At 37.0% G+C, this 22,775-nt stretch overlaps 1 protein-coding gene and 1 long non-coding RNA gene across 3 annotated transcripts; one reads left to right on the top strand and one right to left on the bottom strand.

Annotated features, from left to right (window-relative positions):
• Window positions 1-6,576: 6,576 nt before the first annotated feature.
• On the bottom strand, window positions 6,577-22,425 carry LOC123580510. 2 transcript variants are annotated; one of them, XR_006703334.1, is made up of 4 exons: window positions 22,047-22,425; window positions 21,526-21,659; window positions 8,957-9,096; window positions 6,577-6,802 (listed from the first exon to the last, which is right to left on the bottom strand). It is a non-coding gene; the product is annotated as an uncharacterized LOC123580510 (long non-coding RNA). The 2 variants fall into 2 exon arrangements; XR_006703335.1 differs by lacking the exons at window positions 21,526-21,659; window positions 22,047-22,425 and adding an exon at window positions 9,954-10,234.
• On the top strand, window positions 8,187-15,119 carry MKKS (MKKS centrosomal shuttling protein). Its single transcript, XM_045445319.1, has 4 exons — window positions 8,187-9,247; window positions 11,307-11,482; window positions 12,425-12,535; window positions 14,358-15,119. Exons 1-4 carry the CDS (start codon window positions 8,263-8,265, stop codon window positions 14,796-14,798), a joined length of 1,713 nt encoding a protein of 570 aa, XP_045301275.1. The 5' UTR covers window positions 8,187-8,262; the 3' UTR covers window positions 14,799-15,119.
• Window positions 22,426-22,775: the final 350 nt, after the last annotated feature.

The following is a 22,775-nucleotide window of genomic DNA, read 5'->3' as shown; positions in this document are numbered from 1 at the left end:
GATTTCCTGGGCCACAGTCCAGGATTTACAAACCAAAGACAGGAAAGAAATCTGCTTTAATACAAATTAGCTTTGTAAATCCATGCAAGTTATTAGCTCCAATTTCTTCATGTAAACTGGGTAGACCCCTGTGTGGTAGAGTTATTAGTGATAAGGGCAACCACTAAAATCCTGTGCTTCAGGACATAAATGGAAATAGCATTAATTCGTCCCAAATCAGAATCCATGCCAAAATTTGTTTGCTACAATTAGAATCTATGCATGACTCTCCCAATCTCCATTGAAACACCATCACTTACATGTGTCGGAATGCAGAATCTAAGTTCTTACTGCATATTTAAGGATTACCATTTGATTCTTCAGTTAAAATAATGACTAAATGTAATTATTTTTAAATCTAAGTTTACTGCGGCTCAGAAAAAGTATAGTTAATTATATAAAGAAAACGATATCTATGCGTGAGCATTTCCAAAGATGTATATAGCTTTTCTAGCAGGTAATGTGGCGCCTTTACAATCTTTGACTAAAGGTTTTATTGCTTTATAAGGTTCTCAAGCCTGACTTCCTGCTATCCCTTTGAGCCTACAACATATCCTTTTTAATTAACAGTAAACTGTATTACACCTAAAAATGTTTTAACAGTCTACTTTTATTAGAGTGCAATATTTTACTTGTGGTGGTTCATAGATAGAACTTGAGGGAGTTGTTTTGTTCCTGTCTTTAATTATTGGCCTTTTCTTAGGTGCACTGATGCTGAAGTACTATGAGCTTTCAGAACTTCTGGAGAGACTACAAAGTTCTGGTTGTTATGGTACCTTTAGTCGGGCTCATACATTTGGGATGGCACAGAATCAAAAGCAGCCCTGTTTTCCAAATGCCTAATAAGGACAACATTTCTGAGCCAGATAGTCCAGTACTTGGACGTCCTCAGAAGAGTCACATCCAAGGGAAATAGCAGGCTTGGAATCTTCAGGTAAGTTCGATTTAATCTAGTCAACCAAATGGTATGTTCCAGCAATGGGAAACATAATCTTTAAAAAAGTACAGAGTTCAGGGCACCTGGGTGGCCCAGTCGGTTACATGTCCAACTTTGGCTCAGGTCATGATCTCGCGGTTCATGAGTTCGCGCCCTGCATCAGGCTCTGTGCTGACAGCATGGAGCCTGGAGACTGCTTCGAATTCTGTGTCTCCCTCTCTCTCTTGCCCTTACCCCACTCATGGTCGGTCTGTCTGTCTGTCTCTCCCTCTCTCTCAAAAATAAACATTAAAAAAAATTTTTTTTAAGTACAGAGCTCTGGGAAGAAAAAGCTTAAGTTGGTAAGTTACATACCTGTTGTTTTTATTATGACCCATTGGCAAAATATTAATTCTGTAATTGCTTCTAGGAAAGTTTGTTCCATGGAGACCTTTGACACTTGCCTGGCAGAGTCATTTGGATGAAAGGAGAAAGGGCATGCAGTCCATTACTTGTCCTGTCCTTTTCACTAATGTCACCAGGATCATAAATGTATCCAAAAGAGTAGTTGTCTAGTTGACATAAGTCCATCCCAGAGCATACAAATCTGTAACTTACAAAAGTTCTCTCCTTTATTATTGTTCTGTTTCTTTCCAAGGCAAATAAAACTAATAGTATTTTTTTTATTTTTTATTTTATTATTTTTTAAATTTTTATTTTTAATAAAGTTTTTATTTAATTAATTTATTTATTTAGAGAGAGAGCGAGAGAGCAAGCTGGGGAATGGTGGGGCAGGAGGACGGAGGGGTGGGCGGGGTAGAGAATCCCAAGCAGGCTCCGCACTGACAACATGAGCCCAGCATATGAGGCTCAATCCCACGAACCATGAGATCATAACCTGAGCTGAAATCAAGAGTTAGATGGTTAACCAATTGAGCTAATAAAACACCATATACTCCTTCTTTAGTATCTAATATTTTTAGTATCTAATATTTTAGCTTCGAAGTAATGTTACTTTTGAGAGTCGCCGAAATAAGAAGATATAGTTACATAATTCAAGATTATAATCTCTTAACTATAATTCCAAAATCCAATAAGTTCTAAAATCCAAAAAGTTTTGTTATAACTCCTTTGGTAGCAAAACTTAATCTTAGCTGACATGAGTCAGTTTACAGTCTTTATTCCACTCAATATGATTAGTTTTACTGCAGAAATACTGTTGTGTTTGATTATGAGCATTATGATTATATTGCTTATGGGTATTAAACACTATATTATTTTGGTTATAGGTGTTAGATGCTGTATTATTTTTCTAAAATTCAAGAAACCCTGAATTATGAAACTGATCTGGCCCCAGATGGAGAACTGTGGCCCTATAATTATGGACCATTTTCTATCTTAATATACCTTTATGACCATCAGATGAGTAATAATGTGCTTTTAATTTTGGCATAAGCTAGGTCAATTTAGGGTCTGCTTCTTATAGAAGGACAACCTCTGTGATTTTCCACATTCTTAAGAGGTCTGTAATTTTGACTTCTGATAAAACTGTAATGTAATTTCTGATTACATCATTATTTTTTGTTGTTGTTAAGTAGGTTTCACATCCAGTGAGGAGCCCAATGCAGGGCTTGATCTCACGACCCTGAGATCAAGACCTGAGCTAAGATCAAGAATCAGACTCTCAACTGACTGAGCTACCCAGGTGCCCCCCAAAATTACATTATTTTAAGTCAAGATTTTATTTATAAATGCTCATAAAGAGAAAGGGAAGAGGGTAGCTTAACGTAATAGACAATTATTTAACACAAAAAAACAGGTAATAAAATATCAGAAGCTTAATGACTTAAAAGAATAACCTTAAGACAAGACATTCTGTGTAAGATTTGTATTTATAAAAGATGTAAGATTTGTTTTTATAAAGGGAGTTTTAGTGGACATGAGTAGCAGAGAGTTAAAGAGTTTATTAGATGCTTGATTTTTATCTGTAAACTCTTCCAGACTGTAATGAGATCACTAGAGAGACAGAATGTGTGTGTGTGCGCACTCGCGTGTGTGTGTTATGTGTATTACTTATGACATTTTTTTTTTCCTTTAATTCTTGTCATAAGAGATTGGGGGTCTGCAATAGCCAAATTTTGAAAAAAAAAAAAAAAAAGAAAGTAGTTTCTCCTTCTGTGAAAAGAAATACAAGGAATATTATTAATTGAGGTATTCTTGGAAAGTAAAGTTGAGAAAAGAAAACATCTCCTCTACAACGTTAAGGTAAATACAGTAAGAGATTTGGATGTCATTGCTGCAGTAGTTAGAAGTTTCAGAGAGACCAACAATGCCAGTCAAGGAAGCAGAAACAGATATTAAAACAGGTTTAGGGTGAGCAAATGTTAAAACCAGATTTAGGGGCACCTGGCTAGCTCAGTTGGTAGAGCATGTGACTCTTGAACCTGGGATTGTGGGTTTGAGCCCCATGTTGGTATAGAGATTACTTAAAAATAAAATCTAGGGGCGCCTGGGTGGCGCAGTCGGTTGAGCGTCCGACTTCAGCCAGGTCACGATCTCACGGTCCGTGAGTTCGAGCCCCGCGTCGGGCTCTGGGCTGATGGCTCAGAGCCTGGAGCCTGTTTCCGATTCTGTGTCTCCCTCTCTCTCTGCCCCTCCCCCGTTCATGCTGTGTCTCTCTCTGTCCCAAAAATAAATAAACGTTGAAAAAAAGAAATTTAAAAAAAAAATAATAAAATCTAAAAAAAAAAAAAACATTTAGAATGAATTAAACATTGATTCTATCAAAATAATGTGCTGTTATTTGTCCCATATTATTTTTTTAATTTCTACTTTTATTATAGCAAATTGCAAACATACCCCAAAATAGAGAATAGTATATTCAACTCTCTAGTATCCATCACCCAGCTTTCATACTTATCAACATTTTGCCAGTTTTATTTTATCTATCTTTCTGTCCTCACCCCCTTTTTGATATTTTAAATATTTTAAAGCAAGTCCCAAGCTTCAGTATGTCTCTTTAACATTAAAGATTAAGACACATACAACCACAAGTGCATTATCACACTGAAAAAGTTAATGGTTAGTCTTTACTACCATTGGATACTCAGGGCCATGTTCAGATTTCCAATTTGTCTTTTAAAAAATCTCATTTTACAGGTGGTTTGTTGGAATTAGAATTCAGATAAGGTCCACACATTGTATTTGATAGATATGTCTCTTTTCAGCCACTCCATTTCCCTTCCCAATCTGCCTCTTTTGAATGCCCCACATTCTGAATTTGGTTGACTGAGTCCTCATTTTGTCATTTAACAAGTTTCTAACTCCCCCATATCTCCTATAATCTGGTAGTTAGATCAGAAGGCCTGCTTTTACTTTCTTTTTTTCTTTGAAAAAGAATACTTCATGGATGTACTATGGTAGACATTCTAGTAAAATCACATTGTTTCACATATACTGTCTGATCCACTTTCAGTGTTGCTAAGATTAAAGTGCATTATCAGTCTGATCTCCATTATAAGGTCTATTATAAAATTTATGATCATTGCTCTAATCTAGGAATTGGCAAACTTTTTTTCTATAAATGACCATATAGTAAATATTTTAGGCTTTGCAGACCATACAGTCTCTGTTTCAACTATTCAACTATCTATTGTAGCACAAAAGCATTTGTACATGATACATGAGCATGAGCCAAGATTTTATTTACAAAAATAGCGGGCTGGATGTGGCCCATGGGCTGTAATTTGCCAACCACCACAATAGTCTAATACATTATTTCCTTAGGAGTTGCAAAATGATGTTGTTCAAATTCTATCATTGCTTCTCCATTTATGAGCTGGAACAACTTTACCTCGTCAAGTATTCAGTTTTTCCTCAAAATGCATTTATCAGGAAAAGCAAGATAAATGCTTATTTCCATCTATGAGTTTTTATAAAAGTAAATTTGTGCCCTAACAGCAATGAGGGTTTTTGTTTTTGATGACAATATGAATTCATGAGTTTACATATTACTTGAATTATCTCAAGCTATTACTATCAATATTCTTTTTAATACTCAAATTGTCCCATCTTGGATGCCCTTCATGTTGAGTCCTATGTCTGTTTTTCTCCTGTGCCTTTTTTTTTTTTAATTTTTTAACATTTATTCATTTATGAGAGACAGGGAGAGATAGAGCATGAGCAGGGAAGGGGCAGAGAGAGGGAGATACAGAATCTGAAACAGGCTCCAGGCTCTGAGCTGTCAGCACAGAGCCTGACGCAGGGCTCGAACTCACAAACTGCGAGATCCTGACCTGAGCCGAAGTTGGATGCTCAACCGACTGAGCCACCCAGGCGCCCCCCCCCTTTTTTAATGTTTATTTACTTTTGAGAGAGAGAGAGCGTGCGCGAGCATGGGTAGAGGAGGGGCAGAGAGAGAGGGAGTCACAGAATCTGAAGCAGGCTCCAGGCTCTGAGTTGTCAGCAGAGAGCCTGATGCAGGACTCCCAACTCAGCAGCTATGAGATCATGACCTGAGCCGAAGTTGGATGTTTAACTGACTGAGCCACCCAGGTGCCCCTCTCCTGTGTTCTTTAATATGACCCAAGTATATTACTCTTAGGTAAAAAAAAAAAAATCCTCAGTTCATCTTGTATATTTTTTGCCTCAGACCTAGAATCAGCCATTTCTCCCAGGAACCCTCATGGGAGAAAATTTTACCTGTTTATATCTCTTTAAATCACAATTTATAGTGTATGTCTAAATTTGGAATACAGTCATGTAAGTTTTATTATTCTTTTTTAATTTTTTTTATCCTTGAGAGAGAGTGTGTGAGCAGGGGAGAGGCAGAGAGGGAGACACAGAATCAGAAGCAGGCTCCAGGCTCTGAGCTGTCAGCACATAACCCGACACAGGGCTTGAACTCACAAACTGTGAGATCATGACAAGCTGAAGTCAGATGCTCAACCAATTGAGCCACCCATGTGCCCCAATTTTATTATTATTTTAATTAAATTATCTGTTACTGCAAAAGCCCATCTGGCAGGCCTATGCATCCAGGAAGTCAGAGCTGTTCATGTGATGGTAGCCTTTGGAAATACGGGTCATAGTGTCAGGAGAAAGAGTTCTAATAGATCTAAACTGACATTTCCACACATATTCTATAAGCCATTTCATTTCTTTCAGTTGTACCTTGCTTTGTCTGGATCTAGACTCACAAGTCAGAAAGTTTTGACATCCTAAAAATGATTTGGGAGTCACCAATACTTTCAATGATTTCTTCTTTGATTTTGTAGATTTTATAGAGATACTAGCCAAAAGATGTGGTTACTGGTCTCACTACCCAAGACTCTTAGAGGTGCTGATGTGGCATTCTGCTTTTGAAATGTTACATGTCACTGTTATGTATTGAAATGTTTTTTTAACTGGAGAAATCATTTTATCGATCACAGTTTTCTATTATGATTTGTGTTTTGGTGTGAGTATGTGTCACAAAGTATAAAATAATGTATAGAAGTCACTTCACTAAGGTTTTGTTTAAATGTATGTCACAGATTTTGCTGAATCTAAAATAACCATTGAAATAGTATTTAAGTACCTTGGCTGTTCTTGGCATAAGATGAAAGATTTTTTTCCTCGTCTTGTAAAAAAGGATAACTGTAGTTTATTGCAGGGAGAAAACTAGCCATCATTGCCTCCTCTTTAGTTGGGCCCAGTTGCCATGGTTACAGTCCTTTAAATGGGGAGGAGTGGTAACCGAAATAACACTGAATAACATCCCCTCCTCCTCTTCACCTCTTCTTTGCACATCTTCACACCACCTTCTCAGTCTATAGCACACTGTGCCATCGTCTGCTTCAGGTAGTCCTGTAGTGAGGTAGTCCAATTAGTTTTATTTATGCTAAATACTGTCCAAGTGATTGGCATAATTAGCATATTCCTGAAAATAATAATTGGCTGAACTTTCACCTTCAAAGCACCAAGCCTCAACAGACAAGGTCCATGACCTGTAATTTTTATTTTTTTCACATGTTATTAAAGTGTCAGGATTTTATGCTGCAAGGCACGCTACTTATTTACAACCTTGTTAAGGAAGCTAGTACAAGTGCAAGTACACTTGTTATAATATTTTATGGTATTCAGACCCTTGGAGATAGAAATCGCAGATCAGATCCTGTCTTTCTCTTTGTCAAACAGCATATTCCCTGATTTTTGTACTTACTGTCATTAACCAAAGTCTTGGAGAGGATTATGGTAGGACATCAAAACTGACAATCATTAATTGATAGAATGAAACTACAAAAAATTAGCTCTGACTTTAGTCAAACATTGAAAACATGGTTTATTCTTTGGTACAATGTGCTGTGCAGATTTATACAGCGAGAGCTAGACTGTACATTAAAAAGTGGGTCTACCTTTGGGAGACCTAACAGTTATCATATTTCATAATTATTTATAAGCAGGATTTGATGTAAGTATATCTATGTTTAGACCTAAGGTTTCCAGAGTTATAGAAAAAACATAACATTAAATCTTGATGTAAGAGAATAAAAACATTTGGGTTTTTTTTTAAGACTCAGAATTTTATAATGAGTTTCATAATATAACATTTCTTTTCTAGAAGCATGTTGTACTCAAATAACTACTGTAAGCTTTCTAGCTATTATGTTGTTTTGCATTCCAAAATCATCCAAATATCAGTACTTTTTCTTGGAGGGATTCATTGAGGAACAAAGGAGTGAATGCTTAGTCTAAGTGGATTTACATTTTTCATTTTCTGGAGGCTTGTGCCAGTTGATAATTCCTTTTTCTAAAGAGGGAGCAGAGTGTCAAAATAGTAAACTGCATTCTATTAAATATTTTGGAATTATTTCTCTAAAATGTTTTACTTTTATTTCTTACAGAAAGAAGTATCTTTGAATCTAAACTTCATATTGAAAGAAGAGATGAAAAACACCAGCTGGATTAGAAAGAACTGGCTTCTTGTAGCTGGGGTGTCTTTCATAGGTGTCCATCTTGGAACATACTTTATACAGAGGGCTGCAAAACAATCTGTAAAGTCTCAATCTAGAGGCAAACAAAATGAGTATTGAAGAATGAAGGAAAAATAAATACCTGGAATTATTACTATGTCATTAAGTCATTCCATGCTGATAAGCTTCATAAACCTGGAGCTAATTTTATAGCCACAGTGCCGCATATTCAAGACTTTCATTCCTTGAAGAATAATTTTTTTTCTAAATGTCAAAACCCATGACAATGCAATAAACAGAAAAATATGGTTGACAAAATAAAATCTGTCTTCACCAATTATCACCTAAAGTAAGATGTCTCGTTTAGAAGCTAAAAAGCCATCGTTCTGTAAAAGTGAACCACTGACAAGTGAGAGAGTCAGGGCCACACTTTGTGTCTTGAAAGGCATCCTAACATCAAGCTATGGCCCTTCAGGTAGGCTGAAGCAGCTGCACAATGGCCTCGGGGGCTGTGTGTGCACAACCTCACAGTCGTCAGCCCTGCTCGCTAACCTTTCTGTCACCCATCCCATCTTAAAGATCCTAACAACATCCATGCAGAATCATGTGTCGTGCTTCAGTGACTGTGGCTTATTCACAGCCATTCTTTGCTGCAATCTGATTGAAAATGTTCAGAGAATAGGCTTGATGCCCACCACTGTTATCAAATTAAATAAGCATCTATTGAGCCTCTGCACCAGCTACCTCCAGTCTGAGTCCTGTGGTTGTCGAATTCTAGTCGACTTCAGTAGTACTCAGACCCTCCTTTGCCTGGTGCGCAGTATAGTAACAAGTAAACCTGCCTGCATGCTCACCAGACAGGAAATAGACCATATCAGTGCTTTGATTCTGAGAGCCTTTTTGCTTACAATTCCAGAAAACACCAAAGACTGCCTCATTTTAGGAAAGAGTATAATTGTGCCTTTAAAAGGTCAAAGAGTTACAGATTCTACTGTATTACCTGGAATACTTCTTGAAATATCAGAAGTTCAATTGATGAAGATCTTACCTATCAAAAAATCAGACACCTTCAAGGTGGCACTCTTCTGTGCATCTTTATCTGGAGATCTCTCTGACACTGGAGAAGGAACTGTAGTGGTCAGTTCTGGGGTTTCTCTTGAAAATGCAGTCCTGGACCAGTTGCTTAGCCTAGGAAGGCAGCTAGTTAGTGATCACATAGATCTAGTCATATGCCAAAAAGTTGTGCACCCATCTTTGAAACAGTTTCTCAGTATGCATCGCATGATTGCCATAGACAGAGTCGGAGCGGCTCTCATGGAACCCCTGAGTAAAGTGACAGGTAAAAAGCACCTTCAGCCTTTGCCTCTTACACTTAATAAATCACACTTTTTTTGAGCAGAGATATTCTTGGTGTGTGTCAACTGTGAACATCTTGAAAAATTTTAGAAGCCACCAACTTTATAGCATATGTTAACATTTCTGGCAGCAAAGGTTTCTCATAAAGGATATCCTATAACATTCACTTACTGAAAGTTGAGTGATTATGGCTATTTCTATGTATTTTCCTGCCCCCCAAAGGACAACAGAATCTGTTATGACGTAAAACTATTAACCCCCCCAGGTATCTTACAGTATTGAGAAGTTTAACCACCTCATAATCATTAGGTCTTTCATACTTAACACAAAACTTTGAATTTTACAAACCTCTTAAATCACATTACATTCTGAAGGTAGTTTTGCAGCTAAAAGATCCCCTTTCTTCACTTCTGTACTTCTTCACTACTGTACTTCTGCCTAAATAGTTCTTAATTAGGAGTGGGTGGGTGGGTATGTACACGCACTAGCTTTAAATATCTGATATTTCCAGCTGAGCTCCTTAAGAATCAGGATCGTCTTTTATTTTTAGCACTGACAACAGGCCTGGTCCCCAGTAGGTGTTCTAAGACATTTGTTGAATTAACTAATATATTTGGTAAGATACAGAATTGTAACAGGCAAGAAATTCACTGTATTTTGTAAATTAAAATCAGACATAAGATTGATACTTATTACAGCCAAAGAAGCATGACGTGAAGAGTTCGTGATTTGAGCCACTTTCAGTATCCTTTTAATTGCATCGACAACATACCAAAATTGATCATTTTGATCAATTGCAACGTTTATCAGACTTTAAGCCATTGTTAAAGTTCACTATGTTTAGTGTTATTATAACTCATCAAAATGTAGTAGTGTGTATGCCAGTATTGAACACCTAATATCTCTGGATTATTGCCCTACCTCTATAAGGCTGTCCCATGATTGTCAAAGTGGAAATTATGAAGAAATAATGGAAGTAGTTCTATGGAACTCACTGATGTTCTGGGTCAGACCCATAGCTTTAAATATTTGATTTTTCATGACTTTTCCAGCTGTGAATATCAGGTATTACAGGTTATTTAGTCAGTTTTTAAAATATGAAACATTTTGCTATAGAAACAATAATTTATGTGGGCACAGGGTTTCTATTCAGCCCACAGTTCTTATTTATCCCACATATAACTAGAACATGGTATTAATAGCCAGAGCTTTTAGTCCTGGATCTTGGGAGCAGAGACCTTGTGAGATAAAAAGGGGAAAAACTATACCAAGCCTGTGGCTCAGGTAAACGATATTTTCCACCTTTCTGAGTGTATCTAGGTTAACATTACCTATTACCTCCTTTCTCCTTCAGACAAAATTCCTCTTTATCGATGATCTGGGGTTATCGTGCATAGGCCATTGGTGTGTTTGAAGCTTGTCATGGAGTACAGAACATTTAACATTTGATTTGTTTTGTGAAGTAGGCATTACTGTTCCCATCTTACTGTCATATGGGGAGGCCCACCCAGACATCAGAGACTCTGACATCAGAGACTTGCTTCGTGTCCAGTGGCACATAAGCAGTAGAGCCAGATCCTCTCAGATTCTCTGTTGTGTCCCCCAAGTGAAATACATATCTCGTAGGCATTTTTTTGGTAATCCCTAAATTTTAGATTACTCAAGTATCTTTATTCTTTGAGGCTTTAGAAGAAAAGAATATTCAAATAAGTGTAATTGTTCAGGGATTACTTTCTGGGTTCTTGCAAATTTTTTAAGCTCCCAGAAAATGGATGCACATTTTTGTGTGCTTTTCTAGAGTACGAGATAGCTCCTAACAGGTGTTCAAAGAAGTCTGTAAAGAAAGAAACTCTGCTTTATTGTATATCATTTTAATAGCAGACTACTGCCTATTTTATAGGTTTTAGAAAATGCATCTTGTTATTTAGTCTACATTTCATGTTTTGAAGTGTATGCTTAGGGGCTTTTAGGAATCCATTGTACATGATTGTACGTTCCATCTTTACTCATACCTTTTGTGTTTTCTAAACTTTAAAAAATAGGAACACAGCCTATTGGTTCCCTAGGCTCAATCTCTCCTAGTAGTTATGGAAGTGTAAAAGATTTGTGCACTGAAAAATTTGGCTTCAAACATTTTCTTCATCTTATTCCTAATGAGGCAACTATCTGCAGCTTGCTGCTCTGCAACAGAAATGACACGGCCTGGGATGAGCTGAAGGTAGGTAACAAACTTTGAATTCCATTGTCTAGGGGCTGAAACAGGGATTAAATAGTCGGACAGACACAATAGTTATCTTCACATAGCTGAGCTATGCATTTTGTTTTTCATAACTTTCCTAGGTGATTTAGGAAGCAACAACAAAAATGAGAGAATTAAAGTCACAAGCTGATTTAATTGCCTGTGATATCACAGTAGACTTAGCAAGTGCTACCAGTTATTATTTCTAGTATTTACAAGCAATCTAAAGGTCCTTGACATGTGAACTTTTCTTAGTAATTAACTTGAATTGTGTATACCTTGATGCTAATGTGTATGAACAATTCACTTAGAAAATGAGTTCCCCAGCCATACCCATCCACCTCTTAAGAGTTTGTTGTTTTCTACCAGCAATAACACACGCAACTTTTATATGAGTATTGGTCACAAACTTGATTCATATATACTCAAGGATATGTCCTTGGTAAATATGAAAGGGCTCTCTTTATTATTATTATTATTACTACTACTACTACTACTACTACTGGGTTGTAGCTATATTATTTCCATAGCAGCCTGAAATAAATTCTATAGCATGTATATAACTCATTTATTTAGACTGAAATAATCTTTTTGGTAGAGATACCAGCAAACCTTACTGACCCAGTTATTTTGAGGACATCCATTTGTCAATCTCAGTTTGAGGAGCTAAGTGCATATGAAAGATGATATTAATCCTGCCCATGGAAATAAACATCTGGCTAAAGTATTTTTCTTTAATCTCTAATCTTTATTGTTTCAAACTGTATTCATCACATTACAACCTTGGCAACACAAGTTTTGTTCTTTTGCAATTAAAATCCAGCTCTTTGAGTCTACTATCTAAGTTCCCTTGAAAAATGGTTATAGTTCTTTGTGTACTTCATGTCGATGTCGGATTCTGATGATTCATCTCTTTTTTAGCTCACATGTCAAACAGCACTGCATGTTTTGCAGTTAACGATCAAGGAACCGAGTGTTTTGTTGGGAGGTGGCTGTACTGAAACTCATTTGGCAGCATATATCAGACACAAGGTAGGTTAGATAGTCCTGTTCAGATTATCTGAATTCCCAGCAACATTTGTTTTTATGAGACAATAAACCAAATCATAATACCCTGGAGCTTTTAATGCTTAATTTCTCAGTAGTTCAAATCATATATTGTATTTGAAAACATGAGGAAAATAACATTTGCAAATATAAGGTAATATCTTTATTACAATGATTATTATTAATCCAGCCCTTTACCAAATGATCACATTCTTTGAGTATTGTCTAAATATTGCATGTTGAAATGAGCGTTCTGTTACATGGGAGTTGTACTCGAGATTTCAACTGCTGTGGTCCAATAATAATTGATATTCATAATGAAAGTGTTAAGATTCCACAGAATACTTCATACCTTCTGGACTGTCAAGAAAAGACTTAATTTCATTTAAGCATTCCAAGTATTAGATTCTATTATGATTTTTTAAATATTTTTTTAAAGTTTATTCATTTATTATTTCTGAGAGAGAGGGTGCACAAGCACTGCAGGGGCACAGAATCCGAGGCAGGATCCAGACTCTGAGCTGTCAGCACAGAACCTGACACAGGGCTCAAACCCATGAACCACAAGATCATGACCTGAGCCAAGGTCAGAAGCTTAACCAACTGAGCCACCCAGACATCCCAGATTCTATTATGATTTTTAAATTGGTATCTGTTTATAATATAAATTCTATCAAGTGGAATATTTTTTATTCATTTAGGAAACTATGTCCTGGTAATACATAAATTTAGTCCATTATGGTTCTGATTATTTTGTAAATGCTGACTTTTTGAAAACAGATACAAAAAGGTATGTTTCCCACATATTTGCAGTTGATTCTTTGGTTGGTCAGGAGTGTTATGAAGAGACTGCAGAGCTTCTGGTGGCTGACTAGGTTAGAGAGACAGTGCACCTTTTTTACACATGTCCCCCACCCTACTTCCCAAAATGATTTAAAATCTAAAAGTTATCAGAATATACATCACAAAAAACAAAATCAGTGCCCATCTATTAATGCAATATAGTCTGCAAATGGGATTGAGTAAACTAGAAAAGGTTTTTTGGAGGAGGAAGGTTTTCTAAGTAGAATTTTGAAGAAACAATACAGTACTGAAAATCTGGGGAAAGAACATGCAGTAGAGGCCATCTTATGTGGTTCACACATCCTGAGCCGAAAAAGAAAGTGGTCACTGCTTGGAAGTGGGTTGAATATGGGTTTTTAGCTATCATTCAATTATTAGTTTGCTAATATATTACTTTTTCTATCATTAAATCTCTAGGATAAACTTTTTTAGAATGGTGGAACAAACAAAAAACATTTACTTCTCATTAAAGAGATTATTTTAAAACCTTGATGTGAAAATTGCACATGTCCCTAAATGGCTTTTGTCTTAATAATAATCATGTGTGTTCTCATTTTAAACAAATCTCAAACAGTTGGCTAAATAAGTACTTCATTTGGACATTAGCCTTAAGGAACCTCCTCCTGTGTATGAAAACCTGTAATATATGCATTATGCCATGTCCTTCATGTATTGAGGAGACACTACCGACCAGTCCTTCATAGGAAGCCAATGATGGGGTTTATTCTGACTCATTCTTTCTGATAACATGACTAGCATATATTTATACTATAATCAACCAGATTAAGGGATTATAGCCTGGACAGCTGACCCATAGTTGCCCATTAGCATTGTGGTAAACTCTTAAGGAAATTGAACACAAGTAGTAACTTTATGATAAAGGTTTGATCAAGTATTTTATCTTTCAGAAAAATTTTTATAACATTGCTCTGTATGTGTTTTCAATGGTTTTATTACTATTTAGATTTGTAATGAGCCCGAAAGCATTCTCCAAGATGATGGGTGTACTCAAACAGAACTTCAGCTCCTCACTGAAGCATTCTGCAGTGCACTAGAATCTGTTGCTGGCTCTCTAGAACATGATGGAGGTGAAATTCTTACAGACATGAAGTATGGACACTTTTGGTCCGCTCAGCCAGAGTCTCCCTCTGTTGTTGACTGGCCAGATTTGCTTTCAAGATGTGGCTGTGGACTATACACTAGCCAGGAAGAACTCCGCTGGTCTTTTTTAAAGAGTACTCGTCATCCCTTCCCACCACAAACCTGCCTCCCACATGGAGCTGTGGGCTCAGCCAACAACCTGATCTTGGACTGTTTTACTGCTAAACTTAGTGGCCTGCAGGTGGCTGTGGAGACAGCCAACTTGATTTTGGATCTTTCATATATCATTGAAGATAAAAACTGATAGAATAGCATGTTTATATTACAAAAACAAACAAAAAAACCTAGTCAGCTAGTCAGTTAAGAAAAATAATGTGCATATTTTTTCTCTCCCAAAGCCCTCTTCTGCATATTTGGATAGGTTATTCATAAAGTTATAGATATATAAGGAAAAAATATGATTCTTAAATGGAAATACCATAGAACATTAAAAACATGAAGCATTATTAAAGATATTATAGTTATCTTAGGGATTCCACAGATGCCACTGTATGTTCTAAATTTGTGTTGTTATTGTGACATCATTCTAAGAATATACAGAAATAAAAAAGAACTTCCTAATCTATGCTCTAGTTTGGTTATACTAAACTGATGTTTCACCAAGGAATAGAATTTGAATTTTATGCAAATGCAATCAATGTATTGATAAATTGAAGATGAAATACAGAATGCAGCTTGAGGAATAAGTATGGAGCTGTAACAGATGTTATGTTAAACCTTAAACATTTTGAAAATTTTGGGAAAATTAAACAATGTAAGTCAGATTTGTAGCCATGTTAGAAGGAAAAAGAGTTTTTAAGCAATTTCCTCCTATATTCTTGCAATGCAAAATAATTTTTACCCTGAGCCAAAGAAAAAATTGTAGTACACAGTAATGCAACATAAAACTATGAAAACTTGAGTGCGCCTTATGCTTCATAAAACAGTCTCTTAAATTTTACTTTTTATTATTAGAGTCAAATGGAAGGACAGTGTGGTAGGCAGCCTCTAAGATGGTCCTAGTGACCTCTCCCAATCCTGGTTTTCAGGACCTTGAACAGTCCCCTCCCCTTGAGTGTGGGGTGGATGTAGGGACTCCTCTGAGTTTCTCCCCCTTGTGAACAGGAATGTCTTATTGGAGTTCTCCCATGCTCAATCCATCATTGTATGTTGGGAGTGGAGGGCAGATGACTTGTCCCATTAGCTTCATGGGTCTACAGATTGAGAGGAGCTGTGTTGCAGAATCTGGACTTAACGAATGACACCTGAGGAGCTTCACCCATCCTGACCTGATTTCAGTGATAAGATTCAGGACTTCAAGCTGATGGTGTAATACGATGAGACTTTTGGGGATCTGGGGAGTGTGTGAATGTATCTTGCATTTGATACATTAGAGGCAACCTCTAAGATGGCTTCACTGATGTCACTTCCTGGTAGTCCACCCTCTGGGTGTGCATGGGACCTAAAAACTAGTTTTTAATGAGTATACAGCAGAAGTGATGGGATGTCACGTTGTAGAAAGATGGGCTTCTCTCTTGATCTCTCACTCTCACCCTGATTAGAGGCTACCTGCCGGGTTGGGAATGCCTATAGAGAGGCCCACATAGCAAGAAACAGGGGCTTCGAGCCAACAGCACATAAGGAACTGAATCCTACCAACAACCACAAGAATTCTTTTAGAAGCATATCCCCCCTAGTGGAGCCTTAGCAGTAACCCCTGCCACTGCAACTACTAGAGAGACCCTAAAGCAGAGAACCTAGCTAAATTACTCCCAGATTGATTCCTGACCCACAAAATCTGTGAGATAATAAATCTTAAGTCGTGGGTATAATTTGTTATGCAGCAATAGACATCTAATAAAGGCAGGAGCAAAGGCTTATTTATAATTACATATTGAAAACTTGGTCACACAATGGCAAAAATCATTCTTGATGCCATGCCTCTGCGTTTTCACCATCACTACAAACATAAAGGCACTGTTCTTTATCATACATGCTTACAATGGGGTTTTACATTCACTTAAGAAAGTGTGTCACGTGGGAATAGGAGAATTGCCCTGGGTCTCCCTGGCCTTCTACTGCATTTCCAAGTTACTCAAAAAAGGGATGCCACGTTTATCTCTCCAGTTGATCTTAGAGGTTAAGAGCCTCCACTTCCCATGATAGCCATTAACTCTGCCATTTTTATTTAGCTTTGCCATAAAATTCAGTTACATACCTTGGTGAAACATCCATGCTCTCATTTTGAATATGTCATAAATTTGTTTAAATAGTCTCATGAAGTCATGTTTCCTGAAGTTGTGTACAAGCTTTACTAGAAAATGCTGTAAATAATTTTTTTTTAAAAAAGCAATTCCTTAACAGATGAAGGAAATCATCAAACTCAGAGGTAAAATAGGAGATGAAAATTTGTGATGCAAATAATTGCAGAGGAGCTCATTTTGACAGAAATAAATGACAGAAACAGCAACTAAGTTAAGCCTCAGACCATGTTTTGTGACTGTAAGTAAGATTGAGGTCTGAATATCGCATTACAAGATTCCTCGAAGACAGAACCGGAAACCCTGACAGCTACAAAAAAAGGAAAGGGAGAATAATGCTCAAGAGAATGAAGTCAGGGACGGCTGCTCACGACTTTTGTGGGACTTACAGGACGTGTAGCATTCAGGTTTACTGAGCTGTAGGTATCCAACAGGATTAGCATCCTATTTATCAAAAGAGGTTAGGATTTTGGCTGCAAGGAAAATATTGGAAAATGAAAGCAAATTAAAGGAATCTTCTAAGTCAAAATACTTGTTTGGTTTTATAAATACCCCAGTCCTTAATTCTTCCATTTGTACTATATTAAATAATCTCTACTAAAACATAAAGGTATTTTAAATCATTAGAGTGAAGTGTTTTCCCCAGAATGTTTAAATTGTATATTGTCTTTTAGTTGCATATAAATCTTTTATTATCATAGTATCCTTGAGCTCATTTAGTTTGTATAATCAAAGCTAGTTAGGCATTTCACCTGATAGTAGAAAAAATTTAAGTACCTTTGTAAGATCCATCATATCCTATATTCTTACACTGTAAATAATTATTTGGATAACTTTAAAATAAAACAATATGGGGGCACCTGGGTGCCTCGGTCAGTTAAGCTTCTGACTCTGGACTTTGGCTCAGGTCATTATCTCATGGTTTAAGCCCCAAATCAAGTTCCATGCTGACAGTGCAGAGCTTGCTTGGGATTCTGTCTCTCCCTCTCTGCCTCTCCCCTGCTTGCTCTCTAATAAAAATAAACTTTAAAAAAAAAAACCTCCAAAAAATTAAAATAAAATATTGTTTACAGTTACATAAACTATACAGGTTATTAAGAGAATCATGTACAAAAATCACTTGCATAATTAACGCAGGCCCTGTCAAACATCCAATCAGTTATTCATTCCTTCCTGATAATCTTGGGGGAATAGTCAAGGAGACTAAACACCTCTTATAGGGCTCTGTTTCAGCTGTCTAAATAAACCTATCTCTTGATCTGAAGGAAAAGGCAAGCTTAAACATGTGATATCTTTGTAATTTTTTTTATCATGTAGTTAAGTGTTTCCGCTTAATAACTATGGTATCCCATAATCCTTGGAAATTTTTGCCACTTACTTACAAAATTTGATTTTAAATCTATCTAAACCCAATGTCAGTTTGTGTCTTTAGATTACAAGTAAATTTATATACTTATTTATTAAATATACAGTAATACTCATAAAAGCAAATGCAGTCCCTGAAAACTACTCCTACATATAGATCAAGCCTTTTATTGGAGAGATAATTAGTAAGAAAAGCACTAAAAACAGTGCCATACCATTACCTGTAATAAATTGTGACTTTAGAGGGAAATCAATCAACTTGATAATTTCCTATTAAGAAATCACACTGAGAAAATATTTATAACGAAAATCCTAGTTTAGCCCTCTAGCTTTTGCTTGAAGTATTAAAATTTCATTTTGACAAGTGTTAAGTGACTTCTTTTTGTTTGCCAGACACAACAGTCAATGGTATTAGAAGTTTAAAAAAAAAAAAGATTTATTCACAGTCCCTGACCTCAAGGAGCTGATCACCTAGCCAGTGACACTTTTTTTTAATATTATTTTTATTTCTTAAAAAGCAATTGTATAAAATTATTACATAATTATTCAAATCATTCATAAACATTATGTGGTAATAGAAAATTTTTTAAATGTGAATCACACACAAACAAGGAAAATAAAGTCAAATGTAGTCCCACTACCCAGAAATAACCACTGTTAACATTTTATATGCATCTTTTCAGTTTGTTTTCTGTATATGCTTTGCCAAAATGTATTAACATAGGATGTTGCTTTAGAATCTGTTCCTTTTACCTAAGATGCACATCATAAACATGTACAATCACTACATATTCTACTACTACATCATTTTTAATTGCTAAAGAAATTTCAGTTGTAGAGATTCTACCATAATTTAGCCAATGAGCTTTTATTAGTATACTTTTAGGCTGATTTTAATTTTTGTACCAGTATAAGCAAAAACTCAGTGAACATCTTGTATATATCCTTTTCCCATATCCAGATTACTTCCTCAGGATAAATAAATAGAATTATGATTTTTGGGCCTAAGTATTTATTTGAAATGGAAAGACTATATTAATGTACATTGTCTTAATTAAGTCTTCCAGAAATGTTGCATCAAAATAATCTGACCACAGTGTGTACAAGTACTCGTTTTCCTGAACTTTGGCCAGCACTAGTTTTTTGCCAACTTAATAGCTGAAAATGGACTCCTTTTAATAATTTGCATTTTTAAAATTATTAACGACAGACATTTTTTATACATCGTTGGCCAATGTTGTCCTTCTTTAGTAAATCTTTTCTTAATAGGCCTTCCATGTTTCCTATCGGTAAGTTCATTTTCCTCATCTATATTTATATTTATCTTCTCCTGCACATTATTAAAGATATGTACATATCAGAGAGGTAAGTTTTTAAAGCAAATGCATAACCTTTCTTCATGGTCTCAAATTTCCAACCAGCTGCACATGCCCAAGTAAATGTGGCACAGTTTCTATTGATTTGTACTAACTCACACAAGCAGCAGCAAAACACCTATGTAGCGTGAAGAATATAAAATAGTGGGCAAACTATTGCCCCTGCCTGTGAATACCATCTAACCCTGTGAGATAAAGCATCTGTGACATGGATGCTGTAGGACTTGGGTAGGGCTGCCATTAACAAATTACCACAAACTTGGTGGGCTTACAACAACAGAGATTTATTCTCTCACTGTTCTGGAGGCTAGAAGTCTGAAATCAAGACGTCGTCAGGGCTACACTGCCTACAGGGGCTCCAGGGGACAATCATTCCTGCCTCTTCTAGTTTCTGGCGGCTGTTGGCAATCCTTGGCATTCCTTGGTTTATACACCCAACCCGGCAATCTCTGCCTCCATCTTCACAGGCCTTCTCTTCTCTCAGGGTCACAAATCTCCTTTTCCTTTCTCTTATTAAGAAACTAGTTATTGCAGGGGCACCTGGTGGCTTAGTCGATTAAGCGTCCGACTTCAGCTCAGGTCATGATCTCACGGTTCATGGGTTCGAGCCCCGCTTGGGGCTCTGTGCTGAGGTCAGAACCCGGAGTCTGCTTCGGATTCTGTGACTCCCTCTACCCCTTCCCTGCTTGCACTCTGTCTCTCTTTCTGTCTCAAAAATAAACAAACATTAAAAAAAATTTTTTAGGCCCACCCGAAATCCAGAACGATGGCATCCTAAGATCCTTAATTACATCTGCAAAGACCCTATTTTCAAATAACACCACATTCACAGGTGTGGAGCCTAGGGGGCAACACCATTCAACTCACTACAGATGGTAAAAAATGCCCAAGATGTAAATCTTCCTTCCCCAGGTTACAGTTGCGCAGGGAGTAAAGTATGCCCAACTTGGACAGAAGCACCAATGCCAGGTTTTACCACCAAACATTTCAAGTAATTTCTCCATTTATTGTTTTTTAATTATAATCAAAGTGCAATCTCTTTTGCCCCCTTTTTGCCTTAAATTGCCCTACACCTGACATTCTCTTCTACTTGGCATCTCTATCTGCATCACCTTCACACTTACTCTCCTTCCCCAGGTATCACATATAAACTACTCATTGGATACTGTTCTATACTTTCTCTATGCTCACATAATTTACATACAAACACATAGACAAAAAATGTTTACATTACTAAGAGAGATCGTTGTATATAACTTTGCCTTTTTCAGAAATGTCTCCAAGTCAACTGTAACTGATCTCATTCATTATTTTCACGGTCACATAATATGCCTTTACAAGTTGTGATGTTGCTGTCCCCTTTGCTAGCCTGGTGCACCCATCCCTAAATGCTGTGAGTATCCTGGCTGCTGATGGCTTAGATCTAACCCCTTCTCCAGGGAACTTCTCTAAACCCAAACAAGCCTTCCCAGGGAGATTATGCCTGGGAGATCACTATCTGACCCTGTCATGTGTGTGTGTGTGTGTGTGTGTGTGTGTGTGTGTGTATGGAGGGGGGGACACTCAGCCAACAACTTTGTACACATATTCTTACCTAATTATGTTTTCCTTTATAAGAGTGAGGTCCTCAAGTGATTCTAATGAGTAAGGAGTTAGGTCACAAAAAAATGTACCATTTAATAAATACTGCCTAATTGTTTTCCAGAAAACTATAACTCACATTTCCACCATCAATGCAGGAGAGTATGATTTCCCGTAACCTCTTCTCCCACTTAGTGTCTCTGTCTATAACATGTTTACTGTTTTTCTCAATTTTAAAGTTCCTGATTATGAGTGAATTTGAGCATTTTAAAAATACATTACAACTTCTGTTTCTCATCCTACATGTGAGGAGCTTCAAAGTCACCACTACATCCTAATTAACGAGTAGAAAGCTGAACAAACTGCAAAATCAACAACCATTTTTTGGTGTAAATCTGTAAAACTGTACCTGTAAAAGGTAATCCTGATCACCAAATCCCAATGTGTGTGTGTCTAGTTGTGGGGAGGTTCCCACACCAACAGGCAATTCTCCAGACACCAGCTGCATGTCCTACAATTCAACTCAATCCTGACACGATCTACCTGGATAGTGTCAGATTCCAAAGGAGAAAGGTTCAGTTCTACATTACTGCCCCTCCCCCACCACCCACTCCACTTCAGATGCCATTTGCAAAACCAAGATATTACCTGTGCTTCAACCTACCAGCTACAGATCAGAGATTCCAATGATCCCTTCTTGGGTTCTTAATTTGCTACAGGGGATCTCAGAACTCAAAGAACTTACTAGGTCACGAGCTTATTATAAAAGTATAGAACTCAAGAACAGCTAGATGAAGGAGATGCATAGGGCAAGGTATAGGGAAAAGGCACAGAGTTTCCATGCCCTCTCTGACTGTACCACTATCCCCAAAGCCCTGTGCTCACTAACCCAGAAGTTCTCTAAATGCCATCCTATGGAGGCTTACTTACGGAGGCATGATTGATTAAGTCATTCACTAGAAGTGAATGATTCAACCTCCAGTTCCTTTGTGCAGTCTGGATGTCAAAGGGTGGGACTGAAAGTTCCACTCCTATATTCTTGGTTGGTTCCCTGGCAACCAGCTCCCATTCTTAGGTTCAGTCTAAGAATGTCATTAACATAACAAAAGACACCTTAGCTCTCACCACTTAGAAAATTCCAAGGGTTTTAGGAGCTCTGTGCCAAACCTGGGACAAAGACCAAATATATTTGTTATAAATCACCATGATCACAGTCCGTTAGAAAAGTGAGGGCACAGGGCAAACAACTATCCCCAAAAGTGGAGACAAACAGATACAGAGAATCACAATTTATCAGAGCAGAAACTCACAATCAGTAACCATTGTGGAAACAACTACCAGCGTGGGAGAACTGAAACTGTAATTAACGAATTGCTGTCAGCTCCTTACCCACAAGTCAAAAAGTAAGACCTCCAGGGGGACCAAGTCATAGGAGAGTCCTCATACTTTTGTGAGTTTTAAGCCCCACCCCATTCCAGAGCTCTAATAGGTACTTACATTGAATACTGAAGAAAAATCCCCTTGTGTTTCCAATAAGGGTAGACAAAAAGGAACCATGCGGAAATACACTAGAGAATTTTTTTCCCCCCTCAGGAGAAACTATTTTACCAACACCTTGCTAACTAACCTTAAAGATAAAACTCCTAGGGGCACCTGGCT

The sequence above is a fragment of the Leopardus geoffroyi genome, chromosome A3 (assembly GCF_018350155.1).
Source record: "Leopardus geoffroyi isolate Oge1 chromosome A3, O.geoffroyi_Oge1_pat1.0, whole genome shotgun sequence".
Classification (NCBI taxonomy): Eukaryota; Metazoa; Chordata; class Mammalia; order Carnivora; family Felidae; genus Leopardus; species Leopardus geoffroyi.
Note: the sequence above shows the minus strand (reverse complement) of the source record. Positions and strands in the feature narration are given on the sequence as shown.

What these genes read in the sequence shown, in the direction of transcription:
- MKKS (XM_045445319.1), top strand. Translation starts at nt 8,263, where the DNA reads ATGTCTCGTTTAGAAGCTAAAAAGCCATCGTTCTGTAAAAGTGAACCA. An exon ending in ACCCCTGAGTAAAGTGACAG is followed by an intron (nt 9,248 to 11,306) that starts GTAAAAAGCACC and finishes TTTAAAAAATAG; the next exon opens with GAACACAGCCTATTGGTTCC. An exon ending in CAGCATATATCAGACACAAG is followed by an intron (nt 12,536 to 14,357) that starts GTAGGTTAGATA and finishes ATTACTATTTAG; the next exon opens with ATTTGTAATGAGCCCGAAAG.